This window comes from Bos taurus, chromosome 9 (assembly GCF_002263795.3).
Source record: "Bos taurus isolate L1 Dominette 01449 registration number 42190680 breed Hereford chromosome 9, ARS-UCD2.0, whole genome shotgun sequence".
Lineage (NCBI taxonomy): Eukaryota > Metazoa > Chordata > Mammalia > Artiodactyla > Bovidae > Bos > Bos taurus.
The window spans coordinates 84,640,729-84,664,629 of NC_037336.1; the positions used below are offsets into that span (position 1 = coordinate 84,640,729).

The 23,901-nt window shown below is 35.2% G+C and overlaps 1 protein-coding gene across 6 annotated transcripts in view; it reads left to right on the plus strand.

Annotated features, from left to right (window-relative positions):
- The window catches only part of STXBP5 (syntaxin binding protein 5), a 157,927-nt gene extending 134,632 nt beyond the window's left edge, over window positions 1-23,295 (plus strand). For 5 of the 6 annotated variants that reach the window (XM_015472897.3, XM_005211027.5, XM_024996769.2 and 2 more), the window contains 6 exons: window positions 3,769-4,008; window positions 5,116-5,485; window positions 5,790-5,955; window positions 13,564-13,675; window positions 17,605-17,825; window positions 19,882-23,295. In XM_015472897.3, coding sequence (XP_015328383.1) covers window positions 3,769-4,008; window positions 5,116-5,485; window positions 5,790-5,955; window positions 13,564-13,675; window positions 17,605-17,825; window positions 19,882-19,923 — 1,151 coding nt within the window. In that variant the 3' untranslated portion in view covers window positions 19,924-23,295. The remainder of the gene's footprint in view (window positions 1-3,768; window positions 4,009-5,115; window positions 5,486-5,789; window positions 5,956-13,563; window positions 13,676-17,604; window positions 17,826-19,881) is intronic. The other variant, NM_001191540.1, reaches the window with a different exon arrangement.
- The last annotated feature ends 606 nt before the right edge of the window (window positions 23,296-23,901 follow it).

A 23,901-nucleotide genomic window follows, 5' to 3' on the forward strand; every position in this document is an offset into this window, starting at 1 on the left:
GCTAACCTTATGCATTTTTCTTCCCAACAAGAGTATCCAGAGTTGTCTTCAGTCTGTGAGAGTCCCAGAATTTCAGTAACATTAAATACTATTAGTTTAAGTTTTGTGACACTGATTTTGTGTCACTTAGTATCTACAAATCTGAGAAAACACATGTAGGAGTACTTTTTAAAAATCAATAAAATATGATATCAATTTAATTTTAAAAGAATATTCACACTTAGGTACTATTTAAGTATTTTAATCAAAGTGTGTGCTCCTTCCTTTTATTGATTTATCTTTCTTTATTCAGCTTATCTTTTACTGTGTGCCCATGTATTTCAATGCCCTAAGCTAATTGCAACTTCATTTAATACATGCATTGAAACAATACCTATATTGCCTAAATAATTTCCCTTTAAGGTCATCATGCTACTGAACTATTTTTTGGTAGAGATTCTTAACTGGTAATTATTTTACACTGGCCAGAGGCTTCCCTTGTGGCTCAGCTGGTAAAGAGTCCACCCACAATGCAGGAGACATGGGTTTGATCTCCGGGTTGGGTAGATCCCCTGGAGAAGGGAAAGGCTACCCACTCCAGTATTCTGGCCTAGAGAATTTCATGGACTATAGTCCATGGGGTCGCAAAGAGCCTGATGACTGAGCGACTTTCACTTTCTGAGAGCCACTGGGGAAAAACAAGTGTCATCAGTAGGTGCAAACGGCCCAGTGTTGCCGTGTGGTGGTGGTTACAGTTCCTGAACTGCTAAGATTCTAACTTGTTTTCAAACAGTTCCACACGTAAGATAAGCGACTTAGTTCTGTAAGTTCAAAGTTGATTCTGATTCAGTTCATTTTCCCATATTGATCTAGCTATAGGAGTTTCTTTGATAACCTAATTTTTATAGAGAAGTCATATAATAAAAATGCAGTTGTAGTTTATAAACTTTATATCATTAAATTAGTCTATTAAATGAAAATGTTTTGTTGGCCTATGAATTAACATTTGAATTATAGATTGTTGTGAATCACCTATTGTAATTCTTAATAGATAACAGTAAAAAGCTTTTATGCAGCTTAATTTTTATTGAAATTTACAATATCAGGTTTTCTTATATCACTGATTTACATTTATATCACTAAGTCCCAACTGATAATATAGGTCAGTATGTGTGTTCACCTTGTATGTGTCTGTTTTATTAAAATAACAAATATTTTAATCAAAAGAAAATAAATTTTGAATTTCTATTAATTTACTGTAATAACTGTGGAAATCTGAAGAGTTAAGATTTGGCATCACTACCATATTACACTTATCCAATAGTGAGCTGTCGCTTTTGAAGGTTGTTTTATTTATATTAACTAGTTCTTTTCTCCTGTGTCATAATCTGTAACAGGATGCACAATCTCAGGCAAAAGAAGAGCATTTTTAGAAACTATAGTTAAAAATAATCCATGCTGCTGTCATAACTAGTGGCTTTATTGTTTTCAAGGCTAACTATAATCAAAATTATGTTGTATATAATTATTTGGGGGGAGAATTTTTTTTTTAACTTATGAATCTAAATTTGACCATAAGAAGCTTTTGTGGAGGTGTACATAGGATTCAGTAATACCTTTTTTAATTCATGAAATACAGTTTACAAGAATTGAACATGTTTTTCATTTTTCACAATATTATGAAGTCATTTCTTTCACAGTAGCATTGAAAACATACAATTTGAGGAATGACTTACTAGATGTGAACAGTAGAAGCTACTGGAAAGTTTAATGTCTCCCAGTGGTGTGGCAGAAACACCTTGCTCTAGAAACTTTGAACTGTGGGTCTGTCTTCAGCAAGTATCAGTTTACTGCTTTCATATGCAAGGCACTTCGCTAAATTCTGCAGGGAGTCGAAAGCCCTTGTTCTCAGGAAATTTTCAGTCACGTTAGAACAAGGCCCAAGACAAGTCAGAAATAAGTACAGAACAAATGTGCTATTAGTGCCATGGGGGAGATAAAAAGCTCTCAAGATTCAAAAGAGAAAAACTATAGATGGTTTTAGCAATCGGGATAAACTTCATGAGGATGACAGTACCTGAGATGGAGAATAAACACCATCTGGGTAGGTAGAGAAAAGGCAAGGAAGGAAGGAAGTCAGAAGGAAGAGCATGGGCAAGTGCCAAGTATGTATGGAAAACACTGAATAGCTTGGTTTACTTCCCACAGTGAACTGAAGCAAGGCAGCACTGGCAGAAGGGGCCAGGATGGTAGGCTGAAGATGTTTTGTGGACAATTTTATAAACCTGAGTAAAACTATAAAAGGAATCACTGTGGATTTTTAAGGTAGAGGTGATAGAATTAAAAGTGTACTTTGTAAAATTTGAGTTGTGATCGAACAATGACAGAGTGAAGGTGGGGCGGTCTCTTGGGAATTATAGATGAATGGTGATAAAGGCCTGAACATAGGGCCGTGGAACTTGATCGGTAATGGAAAGAAGAAGATAGAAATATTAGAATAATGCAGGACTTGTCATCCCATCAGAGACATACAGTTAAAGTGAAAGGGAAAAACCAAAAATGCGACTCATGTCAAATGTTATTCCCGAGGAGAATGGGGTTGTTGTCAATATAAATAGTACCATTAGAAGAATTTAGAGACTTGGGGAAATGGTGTGTTTTGATTTTGCATAGTGAGCCATAACGGGAAAAAATTTCATGAAGCATTTGGAAATGCATTCCAAGAGAAAAGAGGCCAGAGCTTGAAACAAACTTAAGATTGGTCACAGAGAAGAAGGTAACTGTAGACAAGAGAGGGTTTATTAGTAGAATTTATAAGTATCCCTGAATATACCTGGGATCAAGTTAAGAATGAGCCAGGTGCTAATTGTCCAGGTTAATGAAAAATGCCTGAGTTGAATGTAGATTCCAGTTAAAATAGCATTTAAGAAAAATAAAAGCTAAATTTTTATGGATTAAGGCTTTCATATGGACAGATTTGAAGAAAAAAGTCCATCATACAGTAAATTTGAAGGTAGAATCAGAGTACTTATAAATGCATTTTTTTAATCTAGGAAATTGAAAATACCCACTTTGCTAGTACTGCCTAATCGTGAACTATATTATACCAAAGGAAGAGGCAGCACATGAGAAAAGGTGGTGGTGGTGGTGGTTTAGTCGCTAAGTCGTATCCAACTCTTGCGACCCCAAGGACTGTAGCCTGCCAGGCTCCTCTGTCCATGGGATTCTCCAGGCAGGAATACTGGAGTGGTTGCCATTTCCTTCTCCAGGTTGCCATTTCCTTCTCCATGAGAAAAGGTAGTAATGACTAAAGTTGGAAAAGCAGCCAAGATATCAGCAGAGAGCTACACCGAAGCTGCAGAGATCATGCATCCAAAAACCCCCTGGCTGCCCCCAGCTCAGTTCTCACAAGTGTGGATTTTTCCCTTTGTTTTATGTATGAGCAATGGGCAAAATTGTTAACATAAAAGTACATTGTTTTTCTTTTCAGTGAAAATTAAATATGCTTTAGATTTTTCTCTTTTTGCAGATTAACTATTTGATAAAATTTAAAACAAACTAAATGGACTTCCTGGTGGTTCAGATGGTAAAGAATCCACCTGCAATGCGGGAGACTTGGGTTCAATCCCTGGGTTGGAACGTATTCTGACCCGGAGAATTCCATGTACCATATGGTCAATGGGGTCGCAAAGAGTCAGACACAACTGAGTGACTTTCACTCTCTTACCAAACTAAAAACATGATTATTTTATAACTTGAGTAATCTCACAACATTTGAAATCATTTCAGACATAAAAGATAATTCCTTCAGCCGATCACGGAGCTCAAGTGTAACCAGCATTGATAAAGAATCCCGGGAAGCAATCTCTGCTCTTCATTTCTGTGAAACTTTTACTCGAAAGACAGATTCAGCCCCTTCCCCGTGTTTGTGGGTTGGTACTACACTGGGAACAGTGCTTGTCATAGCACTGAACCTTCCCCCAGGAGGAGAGCAAAGACTTCTTCAGCCAGTGATTGTGTCTCCGAGTGGTATGTATGCTCTGCTGCTGGACTACCCTTGAAAGTTTGCTTTACTATAATTTAATAGAAGCCTTTGCTTTTCATCTTTGAATCAGTCTAAGAATTCTGAATGGAGATAGTTACAGTCTTTTGCTTTTAATTGAAGGAATACATGGATTAAGATTCCAGAATATCATTTACTTATACAGCCATTCAAGTTTTGCATTTTTTTAAACGTTAGGATCATGTCTAAAATGATAACTACATAGAAAATAAAACAAAATACTATTGTCTGTCTCATTCTAGGATACCTTGAAATAGTATGTTCTGTAAGCAAAAGGATGGTACATATGTAGGGAAAAAACTGAAAAGTTTTTAAAATCTTGTACACTTAGCTATTTTTAATCTCTTAAGTGTGAAGTCTTAAGATCGTATTTCTTCTCTGAAGAATTAGAAAAGGTAATTTAGCAAAAAATTTTAAGAAGAAAAAATTTATACTCTTCCTGTATTAAAAATGAGAGGAAGAAAAGCATGATTTTGCTTTCTAGTATATTCTTTGTTTATATATTGTACATGTAGTATTTTAAATTTTCTAATAGCCATATTAAAATGTAAAAGAAAAAAGTGAAATTAATTTTAGTATAACAAATTTCATTTAGCCCAGTCTATGCAAAGTGCTAAATCATTGTAGCATTAATCAGTATTTTAATTTTATTGAGTTATTTTATTATAATTTCACTGTGCTAAGCCTTCAGATCCAGCCTGTGTTTCACTCTTACAGCGGGCCACAGTGTGGTCGAGCCGCAGTTCACGTGGCTAGGCACTGGGTGGCCACATTGGACCTTGCAGCCCTAGGTGCCCTCTGCTTACACTCAACGACAGTACACTCGGCAGGTGTGGGTGTGAGACCTAGTTCTAGACATCCCAGCATTTATCAGTTTGGTAACACTTATTGAGATCTTTTTCCAGATTGAGATACCATGCTTGAGGTTTGAATCCTGTCAGCGAGCCAGTATACAATTTTGGTTCAGTATATATTCTGCGTATTTTTGAGTGTCTAGTGTGTGTCAGAGTTGGAATAAACGTATTTACTGTCTGGACTAAAATACTTTTTGTTTACTGAAATTACAATTTTAGGTACTATATTGCGGTTAAAAGGGGCGATCCTGAGAATGGCGTTCCTGGATTCCACAGGCTGCTTAGTGCCACCTGCACACGAACCCTGGAAAGAACACAATGTCCCTGAAGAAAAGGATGAAAAAGAGAAATTGAAGAAAAGAAGGCCTGTCTCTGTATCGCCCTCGTCTTCTCAGGAAATCAGTGAAAACCAGTATGCAGTAATATGTTCTGAAAAGCAAGCAAAAGTGATCTCATTGCCAAGCCAGAATTGTGCTTACAAGCAGAACATCACAGAGACCTCATTTGTGCTTCGTGGAGACATCGTATCGTTAAGTAACAGCATCTGCCTTGCCTGCTTCTGTGCCAATGGACACATCATGACTTTTAGGTAAGAGGCTTTTGTTTGTTTGTGTTTTAAACACAAATATAGCATTTCCTCCCGTCAGGACATAATATTGCAGAATTGTATTTGGAGAAGTGCTTTTAATTTGCTTACAGTCATATACACAGAGAATTTATTTTCATTCAGTTACTAGTAAACAAGTACATGAGGAAAAGAAATCAGTTTTATCTCCCGCTCAGGTACACTTAATCATGAGGTTTAGAAGGTCCCTGCCATTTTTACTTCCTGTAGTATTTGTTCAAGACTAAAGCCTTCCTGTCTGTTAATAAGTCTCCATTGTATTCTCAAGTTTGCCGAGCTTAAGGCCTCTGCTGGATGTGTATTACTTGCCCCTTACCAACATGCGGATAGCCAGAACGTTCTGCTTCACCAACAACGGACAAGCCTTGTATCTTGTCTCACCTACAGAAATCCAGAGACTCACTTACAGTCAAGAAACCTGTGAGAATCTTCAGGTAAGTAACAAAACTATCACTAGCATTTCTTCAGAGGTAAAATATTTTCTAAGGTCGCTTACATTGTCCATCCCTTCTACTCCATGAGAAAATTCAAAGCTTTTCTTGAGAACTTGAGAGCATATGCTTTGATACTGGTAATAAAGTGTCTTCATCAGATTCCTGTTATAAAAGGGATTCCATCTCATCAATTCATATTTTTTCTCCCCAGTGATGTCAAAGAAATACAAAATACTACATCCGTTTTATGCCACTCTCCACACAGAATAAATATCTATTATATAGAAACAAAAGAAAAATCCTTTTTAAAGGCAAAAGTTGATGTGAAAATAATTATATCTATTTTAGGACAAATTGTGTCATTCCTTCTCATATACTCTGTATTCAAAGGATATATACACATTATCAGAAAAAATAAGATTTGATAATTTTCCTCTAAATATTTTTGTTGATCTATTTGTGAGAGATTACAAAATCTTTATAAAACTGTGTCTTTTAAAAGTATTGAGTGCTTTATGTGCTTGTATATTTATTAGAAATGATCAGTTTAGCTTGAACTTTTTAAATAAAAGTGCTCTTTAAATATTAGAGCTAAAATATTCATTGATATTTAGAGAAACCATTATCTAAGGGAACTTTATTGTGAAAGTTTTTAGTTAATTAGCCATATTTTACTGGTTTATATATTTAAATTTGTGACTTATTTTTAGAATATGAGCTTTGGAGTCAAGAAGAATGAATTTAAGTCCTAGCTTTGCTAGTAACACAATTATGTGACCTTAGACAAGTTAGTATGTCTGAACTTCATTATATTTAAAATGAGGATAAAAATAATATCTAATGTCATAGGATCTGTTATAAATTAAAGGAGACAGTACACATAAAGTTCTTACTAGCACAGTGCTCAGTAGAAAGTACGTGCTCTCACATTTTAGTAGTAGTATTTCTATACTAGAAACATACTCCTGATATTATAAACCTTGAGAGTGAAACAAAATTACAGTTATAACTGTATTACAGTTAGAACTGTATTCTGGTAGCTCAACTGATAAAGAATCCACCTGCAATGCAGGAGACCCCAGTTCGATTTCTGGGTCGGAGAGAGCCCCTGGAGAAGGAATATGCTGTCTACTCCAGTATTCTTGGGCTTCCTTGGTGGCTCAGGAATCCACCTGCAATGCAGGAGACCTGGGTTCAATCCCTGGATTGGAAAGATCCCCTGGAGGAGGGCATGGCAACCCATTCCAGTATTCTTGCCTGGAGAATCCCCAGGGACAGAGGAGCCTGGTAGGCTCTAGTCCATGGGGTTACAAAGAGTTGGACACAACTGAGCGCCTAAGCATGTATACTTAAAAGTTAAGTAGGAACATAGAAGATATAAAGACCAAAATTGAACTTCTAGAGATGAAAATCTGCAGTGTTAGAGATGAAAAATATACTGGATGGAATTAACATCAGATTAGACATTAGAAAAGAAAAGATTAACTTGAAAGCATAGCAATAGAGAAAAACAATTGAGTGTTTATACTTGAAAAATTTATAGCACTAAAACATCTGTATTCGAAAAGACATGACATGTATGCTCTGTCATGTCTGACTCTTCGAAAAGAAGTTGTCATCAAATCAGTGACTTCAGCTTCCACCTTAAGAAACTGAAAAAGAAGAGCAAGTTAAACCCAAAGTAAACAGAAGAAAGTGAAAGTGAAGTCGCTCAGTCATGTCTGACTCTTTGCAACCCCATGGACTGTAGCCTACCAAGCTCCTCTGTCCATGGGATTTTCCAGGCAATAGTACTGGAGTAGATTGCCATTTCCTTCTCCAGGGGATCTTCCCAACCCAGAGATCGAATCCAGTCTCCCTCATTGTAGACAGACGTCCCAAGGAAGTCCCAAGAAAATAGTAAATATCCAAGTGGAAATCAATGAGACAGAAAACATCAGTTCAGTCGCTCAGTCATGTCCGACTCTGCGACCCCATGAATCGCAGCACGCCAGGTCTCCCTGTCCATCACCAACTCCCAGAGTTCACTCAAACTCACGTCCATCAAGTCGGTGATACCATCCAGCCATCTCATCCTCTGTCGTCCCTTTCTCCTCCTGCCCCCAATCCCTCCCAGCATCAGAGTCTTTTCCAATGAGTCGACTCTTCACATGAGGTGGCCAAAGTACTAGAGTTTCAGCTTTAGCATCATTCCTTCCAAAGAACACCCAGGACTGATCTCCTTTAGAATGGACTGGTTGGATCTCCTTGCAGTCCAAGGGACTCTCAAGAGTCTTCTCCAACACCGAAGTTCAAAAGCATCATTTTGATATTTAGCAAAACTAATACAATATTGTAAAGTTTAAAAATAAAATAAAATTAAAAAAAATTTTTTTTTTATTAAAAAAAAAAAAGCATCAATTCTTCGGTGCTCAGCCTTCTTCACAGTCCAACTCTTACATCCATACATGACCACTGGAAAAACCATAGCCTTGACTAGACAGACCTTTGTTGGCAAAGTAATGTCTGTGCTTTTGAATATGCTATCTAGGTTGGTCATAACTTTCCTTCCAAGGAGTAAGTGTCTTTTAATTTCATGGCTGCAATCACCATCTGCAGTGAATTTGGAGCCCCCCAAAATAAAGTCTGACACTGTTTCCACTGTTTCCCCATCTATTTGCCATGAAGTGATGGGACCAGATGCCATGATCTTCGTTTTCTGAATGTTGAGCTTTAAGCCAACTTTTTCACTCTCCTCTTTCACTTTCATCAAGAGGCTTTGTAGTTCCTCTTCACTTTCTGCCATAAGGGTGGTGTCATCTGCATATCTGAGGTTATTGATATTTCTCCCGGCAATCTTGATTCCAGCCTGTGCTTCTTCCAGCCCAGCGTTTCTCATGATGTACTCTGCATAGAAGTTAAATAAGCAGGGTGACAGTATACAGCCTTGACGTACTCCTTTTCCTATTTGGAACCAGTCTGTTGTTCCATTTCCAGTTCTAACTGTTGCTTCCTGACCTGCATATAGGTTTCTCAAGAGGCTGGTCAGGTGGTCTGGTATTCCCATCTCTTTCAGAATTTTCCACAGTTGATTGTGATCCACACAGTCAAAGGCTTTGGCATAGTCAATAAAGCAGAAATAGATGCTTTTCTGGGACTCTCCTGCTTTTTCCATGATCCAGCGGATGTTGGCAATTTGATCTCTGGTTCCCTTGCCTTTTCTAAAACCAGCTTGAACATCAGGAAGTTCACGATTCACATATTGCTGAAGCCTGGCTTGGAGAATTTTGAGCATTACTTTACTAGCGTGTGAGATGAGTAAAAACTTGATCTCTGAAACCAATAAAATTGATCTCAAGCCAGACTGATTGTGAAGAGAGAAGTATATCAAGAATGAGAGAAGTGACTTCTGTAGATTCTACAAATGCTACTTAAAATGGATAATAAGGAAATACCATGAACAGCTTTAGGCCAGTAAATTAAAAAACTTAGGAAATGGGCACATGTGGTGTGAGACACATATTACCAAAGTTCACTCAAGAAAAAAAATAGATAACCCAGAGAATTCTATAGGGAAATTGAAGTTAGAAACCGTGGACAAAGACAATTGAGGCCTCAGTGGCTTCATTTGTGAATTCTATCAACATTTCAGGAAGAAATGGTACCAGTTCTATTTAAATCTCTCAAAAGTTAAAGAGGGGAAATGTTTCCTAACTTGTTAATGGTATGTTCATAGAACATGTTACCAAAACCAATGATTTTAGAGTAAAGAAAATTACATATAAATCAATATTCTTTACAAATATAGATGTTAAAATTCTAAGCAAAATTTTAGCAAGTTGAACCTAACAGTATATCAGATGGATAATTCTGGTCATGATAATTCATCATAACCAAATAGGATTTATCCCAGGAATGTAGAGTTGACTTCACATTTATAAATCAATCTATGGAATTCACATTAGTAAATTTAAAAAACAAAAGCAGTTGACAAAATTCAACATCCATTCCTGATTAAAGAAAAGTCACACAAGGTATAAATGGGAACTTAAAAGGCATCTAGGAAAATCTGCACCTGACGTAATACTTAGTGTTGAGACAGTGCCATGAATATTGGTGTTTTCATTTTCTTCAGCTGTATACCCCGGAGTGGAATTGCTGGATCATAAGGTAGTTCTAGTTTTTTGGAGAACTTCCATGCAGTTTTCCATAGTGCTGCACCAGTTCACATTCCTACCAGCTGTGTGCTAAATTCCCATCAGCAGTTTCCCTCCCTCCACATCCTTACCAGCATTTGTTATTTGTGGACTTTTTGATGATAGCCATTCTTAGAGTAGCCAAGATATGGAAGAACCTAAGTGTCCCATCAGCAGATGAATGGATAAAGAAAATGTGATAGATAGATAGATATACGCACACATATACATACATATGATGGAATACTACTTAGCCAAAATGAGAATGAAATTTTGCCAGTTACCTATATACCATAATATCTTAGTGAAATAAGTCAGAGAAAGGCATACAGTATATTATCACTTATATGTGAAATCTAAAAAATAAATATCTATAATAAAACAGTAACAGACTCACACATGTAGAAAACTAGGGGTTACCAGCGGGTAGAGGGCAGGAAAGAAGAGCAATATAAGGATAACGGATTACATCTATGTATAAAATAAATAAACTATAAGGATATATTGTACAGCATGGGGACTACAGCCAATATTTTATCATTATTTTTTTAACTTTTATTCATTTGTTTGGCTGCTTCAGGTCTTAGTTCTGTCTTCGTTGTAGTATGCAGGCTCTTTAACTGCAGCATGTGGGATCTAGTTCCCTGACCAGGAATCAAACCCAGGCCCCCAGCACTGGGAGTACAGTCTTAGCTACTGGGCCACCAGGAAAGGCCCAGTTTCATGATAACTTTAAATGGAGTGTGATCTGTACAAATATTGAATCACTATGTTGTATATCTGAAGGTAATAAAATAAGTCAGCTAATATTACAGTTCAGTTTAAGAAAAAAGTGATAAAGCGTATGCATTGACTCATTCATGAAATTAGATTCCTGTATTTTATCACTTATTAACACAAATGAGATACAGTTGTCTAACATCAGACAAGTATATTTGTTTCTGTACCTTCATATTTTAGAGTAGTTTAAAAGTTCCAGACATTGTTTCAGATGTATTACTATTACTAGATGTAGAGAAATATCACAGATAATAAAAATCTATTTAGATTTCACCATTGTTTATTAGTCATTAAAGTTAATTATCCTAAAGAATATGTTTATCATAATTAAAATTTTTATTTAAATACAAATGAAAAGTATTTAAGATACTATTCAATGGTATTGAAATACATAACTTTTTTAACATCAGTATTCCTCTCCAAATCCTAATACTAATCACAGACTGTGCAGATTCTTTAAGAAATGCCTAATTTTAAACTTCCTTTAAAGGTATATGTTCACAATGGTAATCTAAAGATAAATGACTTCATATTTTCTAATTTATTTCATCTCCATGTGAAAGGAGGTTTTTCTATTTAATGTATACATCACTCAGTATCTAATCTTGGCATTTTGTGTTATCCTTAACTCATTAAAGATATTCTTCATTATCTTTAATCCTGGTAACATTCCTGAGAGGTAAGTATTAATATTACTTCTTTATAAAGTTACGGAAACCAGTTCTCTGAGAGACTGACTTGCCTAAGATCCCTCTGCATGTAAAAGGCAGAGGTGAGAATCAAACCCAGGTCCATGTGGTTCCAATTTATACTCATCCCAGTACACTATAGTGACTCTTAATTTATAACTATAATCTCTGCATTTTAAATATCCTACTTTATACTTACAAAATTACATGATCATTAAATACTAAGTAAGAAGAGTAAACCACTGTTCTAAAGTGAGGTAAATTTGAAAGAGTGTATTTTTATGCTGTGACTCTATATCTGTCGTATTACTCTATGCTGTGACTCTGTGCTGCTGCTGCTGCTGCTAAGTCGCTTTAGTCGTGTCCGACTCTGTGTGACCCCATAGACGGCAGCCCACCAGGCTCCCCCGTCCCTGGGATTCTCCAGGCAAGAATACTGGAGTGGGTTGCTCTATATATGTCTATATATCTCTTATTATTGATTTAGCATAAAAGACACTCAAATGGTAGCTGTTTGCAGTTTGTTGTATCGACTTAATAAATGCAGTTTAAATTATAATCTGTAGAGTATTGTATAAAAAAGATTGGAAATATGTCTAAAATCACCTTTGTTATACAGGCAAATGTAAATTTGAATTAAATAATAGGTATTAGTATATTCTATGGTGGATTTTAACAGGTTTGATTGATTGACTTTAGGGAGTTTTTCATTCTAGTTTTACTCCACTTTATAGAAATCAAGAGGAAAGAAAATTTAAATGTAAAGCCTTCAATCCACTTCAGCCTTATAAATGAAACTCTGTGTTGTATATTGTTAACATTATCTCCTTTCATTTATAATCTGGTTGGGGAGACAACATTAATACGGGTGTACCTGTGAATTCCCTGGCAGTCAGTGGTTAAGACTCCATGCTCTCATTATAGCTGAGGGCCTGGCCTCAATCTCTGGTCAGGGAATTAAAATCCCACAAAACAAAAGGTGCAACCAAAAAATGAAAAAAAGAAATATGGATATGTCTAAAAGTAAAATCTTGGGACATCCTTTATTAACTTGCTTAGCCCAGCCCTAAGAAAGAAACTCTAAAAAGTACATATTTTTAGCTCCAACTATAATGTAATATCAGACAGAACTACCTGGAACCAATCGTGTACTTGTCATTTCCATCATAGCTACTTCTCTTTACTGGGCAGAAATGCAGTCCCAAGCCTCACTATACTTTTATTTTGCTTTTAAAGGTTCCCAGAGTTGCCTTGTAAATAATATTGCTACCATCCTTCTTTTATAGAAACTTCTCTTCTCTCTTTATGTCTCATCTACAAAGTCAGTAAAATGGCAGCAGTTTTTCTTGTCTGCTGACTTACCTTTACCGTTTCTGTGCTCTGAAGAATATTGACAAAAATTTCAGGAAAATCTGACAGTATAGAAAGAAGCCTTTCCACCTCTCAGCCAGATTTCTGGAATTCCAGGTGTATGTTGGCATAATTCTGTTCCCAGCATATGTTTATGAAAAAAGATGTGTCTTTCTAAACTACTGATTTTCTGACTCAGCTATCATTACACTAGACTTCCATTTGCTAATATATTTTCTTATTTCTAATGTAAGAAGACCTAGTTATTAATACAGTTACCAATTCTTGATAATAAGTTATAGTTATATGAATATTTTATCATAAATATTGGAATCTCCTTACAGTTTAAGCTTAAATCATCTTTGTTTAAAATGTGAAGAAAGTAATCTAGCCAAAGTAGCAAACAACAAGTTACTCTTAATCAAATTAATCTTAATTTACTGTTTGACCAAATCAGACTGTTCTAGATCTGATCATTTGAAATGTGCTCATTAATTGTGAACCTCAACAGCTGATGTTATAAGTTTTAGTTAAAGAGTTTACAGGGCTGGTTTTGTGATTATAGTTTAGTGTCCCTGAAACTTTAACAATTACAATCTGTTTTGATTTTAAAGGAAATGTTGGGTGAACTCTTCACTCCTGTAGAAACACCTGAAGCACCAAACAGGGGATTCTTTAAAGGCTTGTTTGGAGGTGGTGCACAATCTCTTGATAGAGAAGAACTATGTAAGTTGATTTATTTAATTTGGATAATATATCTATAAAACAAACATTCAAGCCATGTAAATTTTTATTACGTGTATAAATTTATGTTCACCTTTTTCCTCTCTGTCACGACAATTGATGGATCCATCTTTTAGCAAAATGCATAAAATTGTTTTCTGCCATATTCTAACTCAAATCAGGGGAATAGTTTACTCAGCAAATCAAAATCAGCATGGCTTCAGGCTAAAAAGGAATAAACTTTAAGTGAGTAATTTGAAAATATTTTCTAACTTTCGTTAAATATGATCTTTATTATTATTTTAATTCTGTAATAGACTTTAGTTGATAACCTTAACTTCGAAAAAGTTTTTACATAAACATTTATTTTATCTTACAAAACCTCCGGAACTACTCTCATTGCACTTAGAAGCTTATTTAAAATGTAAAGTCTAGTTCATGTACTATCTTCCATAGAATTGGCACAAATTGGAAACTGGTCCTTGAATGAACTAGTAAATTGATGAATGTTTCACCTTTCTTTCAAATAGGAGCTATTAGCTATTCTTGAATTTTTATTTTCTTTTATTCTTTGTTTTTTACTAGAATATTCTAAAATTTTCCTTTTCTGTTTAGTTTACTAGAAAAACTGTAAGACTAAATATTAGCAAGTAAGAGTGTAGTACAGTTTCATTTTAAAAATTTATCCTAATGATTGGTCAGTCATCTGGGTAATGAGGATTGGTCAGTTGTAATTCATTTAAAAAATGACTGCTCTTCAAGTCATGGGGGACTGATTATTTAGAATAACATTCTTACCAAAATTAATTGATAAAGCTGTACAAAATTCAATTTTTATAAACATCAATGAGCTAACGACATAATGAAGAAAATACACATGGGGAAAGGTGGTAAGTATTGCAGCCTGAGGCCACTTTTGCCCTGGAGTACTTCGCTAATCTAAAGCAGCAAGCTGCAGTTCTGAACTGTGTTAAGACCAGCCAGGTAGGCTCCCAGAATTGGCTAAGGTGGCAACCCTGATAAATAACGCTTCCTCTTTGAAAGGACCCCAAGGACCAAGCTTAAGGACTTAAGCCATAGCTTAAGAGTAAAACTGATGTGAGCATATACACAAATAAACATTTAATGAAGCCCTTATCAACTCGCTGCCCCAAACTTTGTAACTTACTCTAAATTTTATTTGGGAATTCAAAAGTTCTCTCCTTTTCTGTTTAACACTGTACTAGAGTCTTTAACCAGGGCAATTAGGCAAAAAGACTATAGCTGGCATGCAGTTGGAATGGAAGGAATGAAACTGTCTCTCTTTGCAGATGACAGCCCTGCCTGTAGAAAATCTTCAGGAAACCACACACACAGTGGTTCACTACTGGTGGTTAGGACTCAGCGCTTCCACTGCTGTGGCCCGGGGCTCAATCCCTGCTTGGGGAATAAGATCCTGCAAGCTGCACTGTGCAGCCAAAATAAAATTTTAATTAAAAAATAAAACACATTCTAGGCAATAAACATGTTCAACAAGATTTTAGGATACAAGGTCCATATAAAGAGTCAATTGCATTTCTATACACTAGCAATGGACAAAACAAAAATTAAGAAAGGAGTTTCCTTTATCAAAAAGATGAAATACTAGAACATACACTAAAAAATATGCTAAAAAATTCAAACATCATTTAAAGAAATTAAGACATAAATGGATTAATATCTGCGTTCATGGATTGGAAAATTTAATGTTGCTGAGATGGCAGTACTCCCCATATTGATCTATATATTCAACACAATCCCTGTCAAAGTCCAAGCCGGTTTTTTGAAGAAAGAAATAAGCTGCTTCTAAGATTCATATGGAAATGGAAAGGATTCAAAATAGCCACACACACACACTTTTTTTTGTAAAGAAAAAAGATCTGAGTCACATTTTGATTTCCAGTGTTGTTACACATCGGGGATCGATCAAGATAGTGTGGTACAGGCATTAGAATGGATACATAGACCAATGGAAAAGAATTGAATGTCCAGAAACAAGCCCATACATGTGTGGTCAGGTGATTTTCTACATGGACGCCAAGAAACTCCAATGGTGAAAGAGTGGTCTTTTAACAGATGGTGTTGGGACAGTGGATATCCACATGCAAGAGAATCCAACTCATACCATACACAAAGATTAATAACTCAAAATGGATCAAAGACCTCAATGTAAGAGCTAAAACTATAAAACTCTTAGAAGAAAACCTAAGTATAAATCTTTGCAACCTTAGATTACACAATGGTTTCTCAGATATGACACCTAAATCAAAACCAACCAAAGAAAACAATAAATTGAGTTCTAAAATTAGAAGTAAGAAAACATAATGATATCTATTGAGTCTAATAGCCAGAGTGTTAAAAAAAATTCTTAAAATTTTTTTATTCTTACTCAACAATAAAAAGCCAAATAGTCCAATTTTAAATGGGCAAAGGGTTTGAATAGACTTTTCTCCAAAGAAAACATACAAATTGCCAATAAACACATGCAAAGATGCTCAATATCTTTTGTCGTTAGAGAAATGCAAATGAAAACCACCATGAAATACCACTTCACATTTACTAGGATGGCTGTATTCAAAAAGATGATCTTCTCAAGAATATGGAGAAATTGGAACCCTTACAAGTTGCTGGTGGAAATATAAAATAGTGTAACCTCTTTGGAAAACTCCAGCAATTTCTCAAGAAGTTAAACATGAAGTTACGTGACCCAACAATTCCATGACTAAGTGTACACCCAAGAGAATTGAAAACATGTGTTCACACAAAAACGTACAGATATTCATAGCAGCATTATTCATAACAGCCAAAAATTGGCAACAACTCAAATGCCCATCAACTGATGAATAGATAAACAAAATGTTATATATCCATATCCATACAATAGAATATTACTCGATTATTAAAAAGGATGAAGTACTGCCACATGCTACCATATGATTGAATCTTGACATTAAGTGAAAGAAGTGTGTGAATCATTTGTATGAAATGTTCAGAATAGGAAAATTTATGGAGACAGAGGGGATTATTGATTGCCAAGGACTGAGACGAGGAGGAAATGGAAAATCACTGCTAATAATCATGTAATTGTTTGGGTGTTTTGTTTTTGAGTGATAAAAATGCTTGAGAATTAGTAGTTGTACAGCCTTCTGAATAAACTTCAAGTTACTGAATTGTTTAGGAGTAAATTTTATGGTATGAATTACATTTCTAAAGAAGGAAATGTATACTAAAGTAAGAGGGAATCTGACATCAGTTTTTAACAGAATTTTGAAGACTTGCAGGCATTAGGTTGTTAGGTCATGAGGGTCTAGGTTGCAAAGAAAAAGGAAGCAATAAATTCCTGAGATCTGTTGAAGACAAACGTGATCTATTTGGTAAGCAACAAGATAAATGGATAGAAAGAAAGGAATGTGGTTACATACAACTTTTGGAGACTGAAAAGAAATACTGAATAAATTCTACATTTTTCTTCTAAGCCGAAGCATAGTATTTCAAGTGTGAGGAAAGTACAGAGTGAATAAAACAAATACGTATATTTAAATCTGTGTCTTTGAATTTAAATATCTTTAATTTTTGGACACTTAAGAGTGATTTTTTTACTGTTATTAAAGTGGTATCAGTGTACCCATCATCCATTCCAACAAATAATTGTCACTTTTTTGCTCAAGTTCTACTATATGAACTAGAATGAAATATTTATTAATATATGTTGTATTTCTATATACTTGAAAAGTATCTAAAAGTTAATTGCTAAAACAATCATAATAAAATACATAATAGTTACAAAGTAATATATAAAAATACTTCAATTATATTGTCAGTCAAGTGTGTTTTAATGCTATCAGAAGATAGAATTTTACATTAATTAAAGTTTTCATTTTCTGGGTTACTCTTTCATGTGTCAAATCATTCAGTTGGAGAATCGTCCTCAGGAAAGGCTTCAAGGAGCCTTGCTCAGCACATCCCTGGCCCTGGTGGCATTGAAGGCGTGAAAGGAGCGGCATCTGGCGTTGTTGGTGAACTCGCACGAGCCCGGCTGGCACTGGACGAGAGAGGGCAGAAACTTAGCGACCTGGAAGAAAGGACTGCAGCTATGTTATCCAGTGCAGACTCATTCTCTAAACATGCTCACGAGGTATGTCTGTCAAACAGATACCTAAGGCAAAAAGCCTAGATAAAGCAAGTATGAAAATTATTGTATTTTTATATCTGTTGTATTTTGACACACAAATTTTCTTCTCATATCCTCAGTATGGTTGCAGATTCCTAAATTTTGCCACTAGAGGGAACCATTACAAGACTCTAAGTAGCCTTTGATCTCTTAACTGAAGTTTATTAATTTTGAAGGAACCTGCTCCCCCTTCAGGCTTTTTTTTTTAAACAAAATCAATAAAAACAAAGTTAATTTTCCTAAATTCCTCAGATTGTACTACTAACTTCTGCTAGAAAAGAAAATAATTTATCTCTTGATTCTTTAGGTAGATTTAATCCAGCGAAATGATACTAAATGTGTCTGTAGACCAATTCATGCAGAGGAGTAATGTGCATTTTTGCAGTGAATTCATGATGAACGAGGAAGCTGTGGTGGAGGTTAGAAACAGAGACTATGAAGTAAGGGAGCCCTAATTGGCCCTCCTACAAATACACTTTGTTAGCCAGAGTAACACCCTTGAAAAACTGAAGTCTGTTAGGTGGAATGGCAGAGAAGGCAATGGCAACCCACTCCAGTACTCTTGCCTGGAAAATCTCACGGGCAGAGGAGCCTGATAGGCTGCAGTCCATGGGGTCGCTAAGAGTCCGGCACGACTGAGCGACTTCACTTTCACTTTCATGCATTGGAGAAGGAACTGGCAACCCACTCCAATACTCTTGCCTGGAGAATCCTAGGGACAGGGGAGCCTGGGGGGCTGCAGTCTCTGGGGTCGCACAGAGTAGGACACGACTGAGGTGACTTAGCAACAGCAGCAGGTGGAATGGAGTACATGTTTCTCATTTTGACAGGTCTGCCACTCCCTGATACTTCATACTGGGCTACTTCTCACATTTAGTTCCTAGCCTAGCCCTCAAAGACATTTTGCTTTTATTACCTGAAGACACTGTATTAAGGTTGTTTTTACATTTGAGTACCCAGTCTGTCAGTAATAGCTCTTCTTTAAACTTTAGGTCAAAAGCCATCTCTAGCTTGCTCAATAATGTTGACAGCTAGCATGTATGAAAGAGGTAACTTGAGCTAAGAGATTTTTCCAGGTTTTCAAAGAGATTTTTGTGAGTCCTTGTATGAGGGCCACACATCTCAGAAAAAGGCTGCTGCTGCTGCTAAGTCACTTCAGTCGTGTCCGACTCTGTGCGACCCCATAGACGGCAGCCCACCATGCCTTCAAATCTAAGTCAAGACTTATGTTCACATAACAATGAACCTGACTATGATCTCTAAGGCATGTAACATTTCAGTCAGCCTCAGAATGTATCTACAGTCTAAATATTTAGCCAAGAGCTCAATCCCTAGCTGTTAGCTTTTCCCTTCTACCAAATGTTCCTCAGCCATATTTGAGAGTATAAAAAAGACAGTACATTGAGTTGATTAAATCATGGGTTTTTAGATTAGACTACATGAGTTCAAATCCCAGTTTCACCACTGTGTTATCTTGGCTAACCTCTTTAAGCCTCAGTTTCTTCATTTGTAAAACAGGGAGACTAACGATGCCCAGCACATAGAGTTGTTGTGAGGATCAAGTGAATCCATGCAGGGAACATGCATGGCTCAGAGACAGCGGCTCAGCAAACTGTAGACGGCAGCAGTACTAGTCTCGGCCTTGCCTTCTCCAGGTTCTTTAAGCTTTATTTTTAATTCAGTTAAGAGAACTGAAAGTTACTTATTTTTTAAGTTATTAGCTTATGTCACCAAAGAATGCACTGAGCTAAAACTTACTTATATCATGTCTTTTAAGAAATGTGAGGACCTTCTATGCTCGTTCTTCATAGTTACAGTCTTTTTTTCCTTGAAACAGAACAGTTCTTATTTCTTGCATTCAGTATGAATACTGAATATTAAAAACTGTAGAATGCTTCAGAATAATTTTAATGTTTTAGAAAACTATAGAAACCAGTTTATAAATGTTGTTATTCTGTTATTCTGTTGTTATTCTTAAACATTTTTTAAACATGTTTTTTTCTTATTTTCTCCCCTTTAGATGATGTTGAAATACAAAGATAAGAAGTGGTACCAGTTCTGATAACCAGAAACCCAGCTAAAGTTCAACATCAGCCAGAAGGAAAAAGAATTTTCCTTTTTTATGTTATTGATTTCACTTTAGAAAGTTAACAAGAAAGGGATGTTTGTCACTGGATACTGCTCTTTCCTAGCACAATCACGCCCTGTCTTACCTCAGTCGTGTGGCTTTAACTGAGGCGTGCTCACACACACTCAAGGAGGAGTAGATGGTGCGGGCCAGCTATGAGCTGACAGTCTGGGAATTAGCATGGTGGTCACTTGTTACAAATGAAGAAACAGAGAGATTCGAGGAGACGTGGCAGGGACTATTCCTGGATCATTCCTGTATTAAACTTTCATATGCCAACAGATTCCGTGCTGTCCTGTTTCCATCAGTGTTTGACCTCTTTGAGGGAGAAGCAGTAAGTCAGAAGTCTCAAAGCTGAAACAGTTATGTTTGTATCATTGACTGAAGTATAAACTGCTGTCTTGGACTTTCCCTCCCTTCAGCTGACTGGTCATCAGTATCATTAGTGAAAAAAAAAAACAACAAACTGTTTGTTACCATATCTTTAGACAGATAAGCTGAATGGTGGGCTTTAAATAATAAAAACATACACATAGTTGACTTGTGTATGGGCTACCCTTGGATTCTTGTTATTGTATACTTGTGTTTAGTCCATATTTTGTCAAAAGCAAAACAAGGCGATACATCACTTTTCATTGAAAAGAAAAGTGTAGAGCATGACTGAACTGCTCATCATTCTGGGAGTTTCCATGTAGTGACTGTGCAGTGTGGAAAGTGAGGAAAACCTCCATTGTGCTGAGGAGAATACTTCAATGTCTCTTGTCATTGTGCTCATTAATTCAGCTAAAGGTGGATTTGACCAAAATACTTACTGGTTAAATTTGTGGAGATGTTGAAATCAGCTAAGTTTTTAATTTTGCTTGAATTTTTATAAAATGTTTAACCCAATGTACCTTTGCATTGTTTGATTAAAATTGCTTTAAAAAATGTTTCATTATTTCAGTAAAATGTTCAGCTCCCTTTAAAAATAAAAAAAAGCGCCCTTCATTTGCTAACAGTTCCAGTACACTCAGGTGATGAGGCAATTAACTCTTAGTGCACATGCCGTCGCATGGAAAAACTCAAAAGCATCCATTGTCAATAATTATCTAAGAGTCTAGTCTGACCTACAAAGTATTTTCTGTAGAAATATACTATAAATCTGTACGTGTCCTTTCAAGGTTTTGAAAAACCGAAAAGGAAAATACGTGCATTTTGGTCACTAAATTATTTCTGTACTGGAGTATAAAGCAAATGAGACCATCAGTGGACAGTAAGTGACTGGTAGTAAAACAGCACACACAGACAGAAGAGAGATAATGGGATAGACCCGGAAGTAGGTGAGCTCATTCTGCAGGCTCATCCGAGATTATTACCGATCGTTCTGAAAGCGACAAAGGATGAATAATCTATAAGCATTATACTTAATGAAATTTAAAATATTTTCTTCTACAAAAAAATAGTTTAAAACCATTTTCTTTTGTCATTAAGAAATAATCAGAGCACAAATTGATAGCAAACATGATGGTTGTTTTTCTATTCCATACAATCATTAAAGGTTTATATAGAACATGTTAATTTCACAAGTCTGTTTTGTGTTTTTCCTCTTTACTGTTTTCATTGATAAAGCTCTTATGTTTACATTTTATGACGTGCACTACGGGATATGAAAGTTTACATTAAAATTTACTTTGTCATTAGGGAGAGATTGAATATATGTGATAGAGATGATTGATCAAGCCAAAAGAAATATTTTTAAAATACAGTCATTTTCAAAAGTTTTTGAATTTGTAGGAAGACCTATGAGTAACATTTCTGTTTAGTTAATGCCAGCTTTATAATGAACATGTAGCAGTTTACAAATTGCTTAATTTGTATCATATATTATCTAATAAACCCACTGTTCCATGATATGTCACAGGAAGTTTTCAAAGGCCATTTTTTAAAGGTACAGTTTCGTGTCATCAGTAAAATCAGTAGTTAATGGATTTGAAGTTGAGAAGCACTAAGTAAAGTAATATACATGAATGGTTGGTTCCCCATTCATGTGTAAGGGCATATTAGCTCCAATTATTTGATTTGCTATGTTGTTTTGTGTTAATTGTATATCAACTTAATTTTTATATCAACTGTCATTTTTCCTGTTGTATATAAAATGAACCAATCTTGTAATTATTTTCAAATAGAGAAGTAAATACATTTACCTGAGGTGGATTTTATAAGAAAACCTTGAATCAATATTTCGAGTTATTTTATTTCATTTTTAAATTAATCTACAAATTATGCACAGCAAACTAGAAACTCACGTAGGATTAGAAAGCTTGAAGTATTTTTGAAAATAGGAAATAAGCTTCTCAGAGTTATACTTGATTCAGTCTGTAGATAAGAGACAGTCTGCAGTAATAACTAACCCAGGGAATTTATTGTAATTTGAGAGGTAACATCTCTATTTTTTTTCTAACACAAAAAGTTATAGTCACCAGCAAGCCAAGATTTCAGGAAAACAAACCAAAAAAAAAAAGTCAAAATAGAAAATATTAGAAAAATGAAAGATTTTTATGTGCTTCCTCCATATCTTCAAACATTATTTTTTGTTGCCTTTGTCCTTGACTCTAAAATCATTGAAGTATTCATTGACTAGCAGTCTGTCAATAGGAAGTGGTTTCCATATATGTACCACATATCTGGTTCATTTCACTTTTCAAACCAAAATCCATATGTATTTGCTTTAGAAGATTATTTGAAACTTTCTGATAACTTCTGTATATTACATCATTTGAAGTTTTGCATCATCTTAATTCCCTTGGTTTGCATTTCAATTGTACTGTTTCCAAAAATGGTTATAGATATAACTGAGCTATTGCTAACTTCTTATGGTTAGCTATTGCTAACTTCTTATTTGATTTTCTTATGGATGTGAAAAAATGCTGCTAATGGTCTGTTATTATGTGTAGTAGATGACAATTTAAGTACAGAACTTTAAAGAAAGACATATCTCTTTTCCTTAGAACTTTTTAATTGTAGGTTTCTCTGAAGTTATTTTGTGTAGATATCTGTTTTAAACAAGTCTGAAAGTGTTACATAGTTTTTGATTACAGGAGTGGTGGGAAAACAACTGAGGAAAGGAAAAATAGGCGAAAGACACCATGGACTTCAAAGTTTCACCCTGAGTTCTGTATTCCATATATGTTTTGCTTAAGGCATTTTCTCACGTGACATTAGAAAAGCTATATCCAAAGGTAAATTTTGTGTGGCAGAGATTTATTTTACATTTTAACTTTTGGGATTTTGTTTGTTTTTGCAAAATAAAGAGCACTGAACTTTAAACTTGAATTTTTTCTGCACTTTTTTAGGTAAAGAAGACTTTTTATTGTCATTGAATTCACATTTCTCCATTCAAATCAAGTGACACATATGTATAAAACATACCAAAATCATGAATATGCTGCTAGTTTAAACAATTAAACTGATCATAGTTTTAAAACCTTCAATAGGGTTTTATATAGTTTTCAAGGATAAAAAATAGTAAAATCATATGCTGTTTGTTTCAGTGTTCTAGGTCTTAAATTATTGCAACACTTTCAGATTTGTTTTAAGATCATACAGTAACATGTTATATTTATACATACTGCTAGAGAATATACTTTTAGTTTTAAAATGGAATTTTTATAAATGTATTCTTTAATTTTAAAAATGGTGAACTTGTTAAGTTTAAGTCGAAGTACTTAAAAAGTATGTATATTATCCATACAAAAAGTTATGTTTTACGCTTATAATAAGAAATACTGGTATCTCATATCGAGATACAATTAATTTTAAAGAAGCATACATCATTCAAAAGTCTTCACACATGACAGGAAAGATACCATTCCTATGGTTAAAAGAAACCCTCTATTGAGCATTTTCAAATATTAATTTTATTTTGGGGAAAAT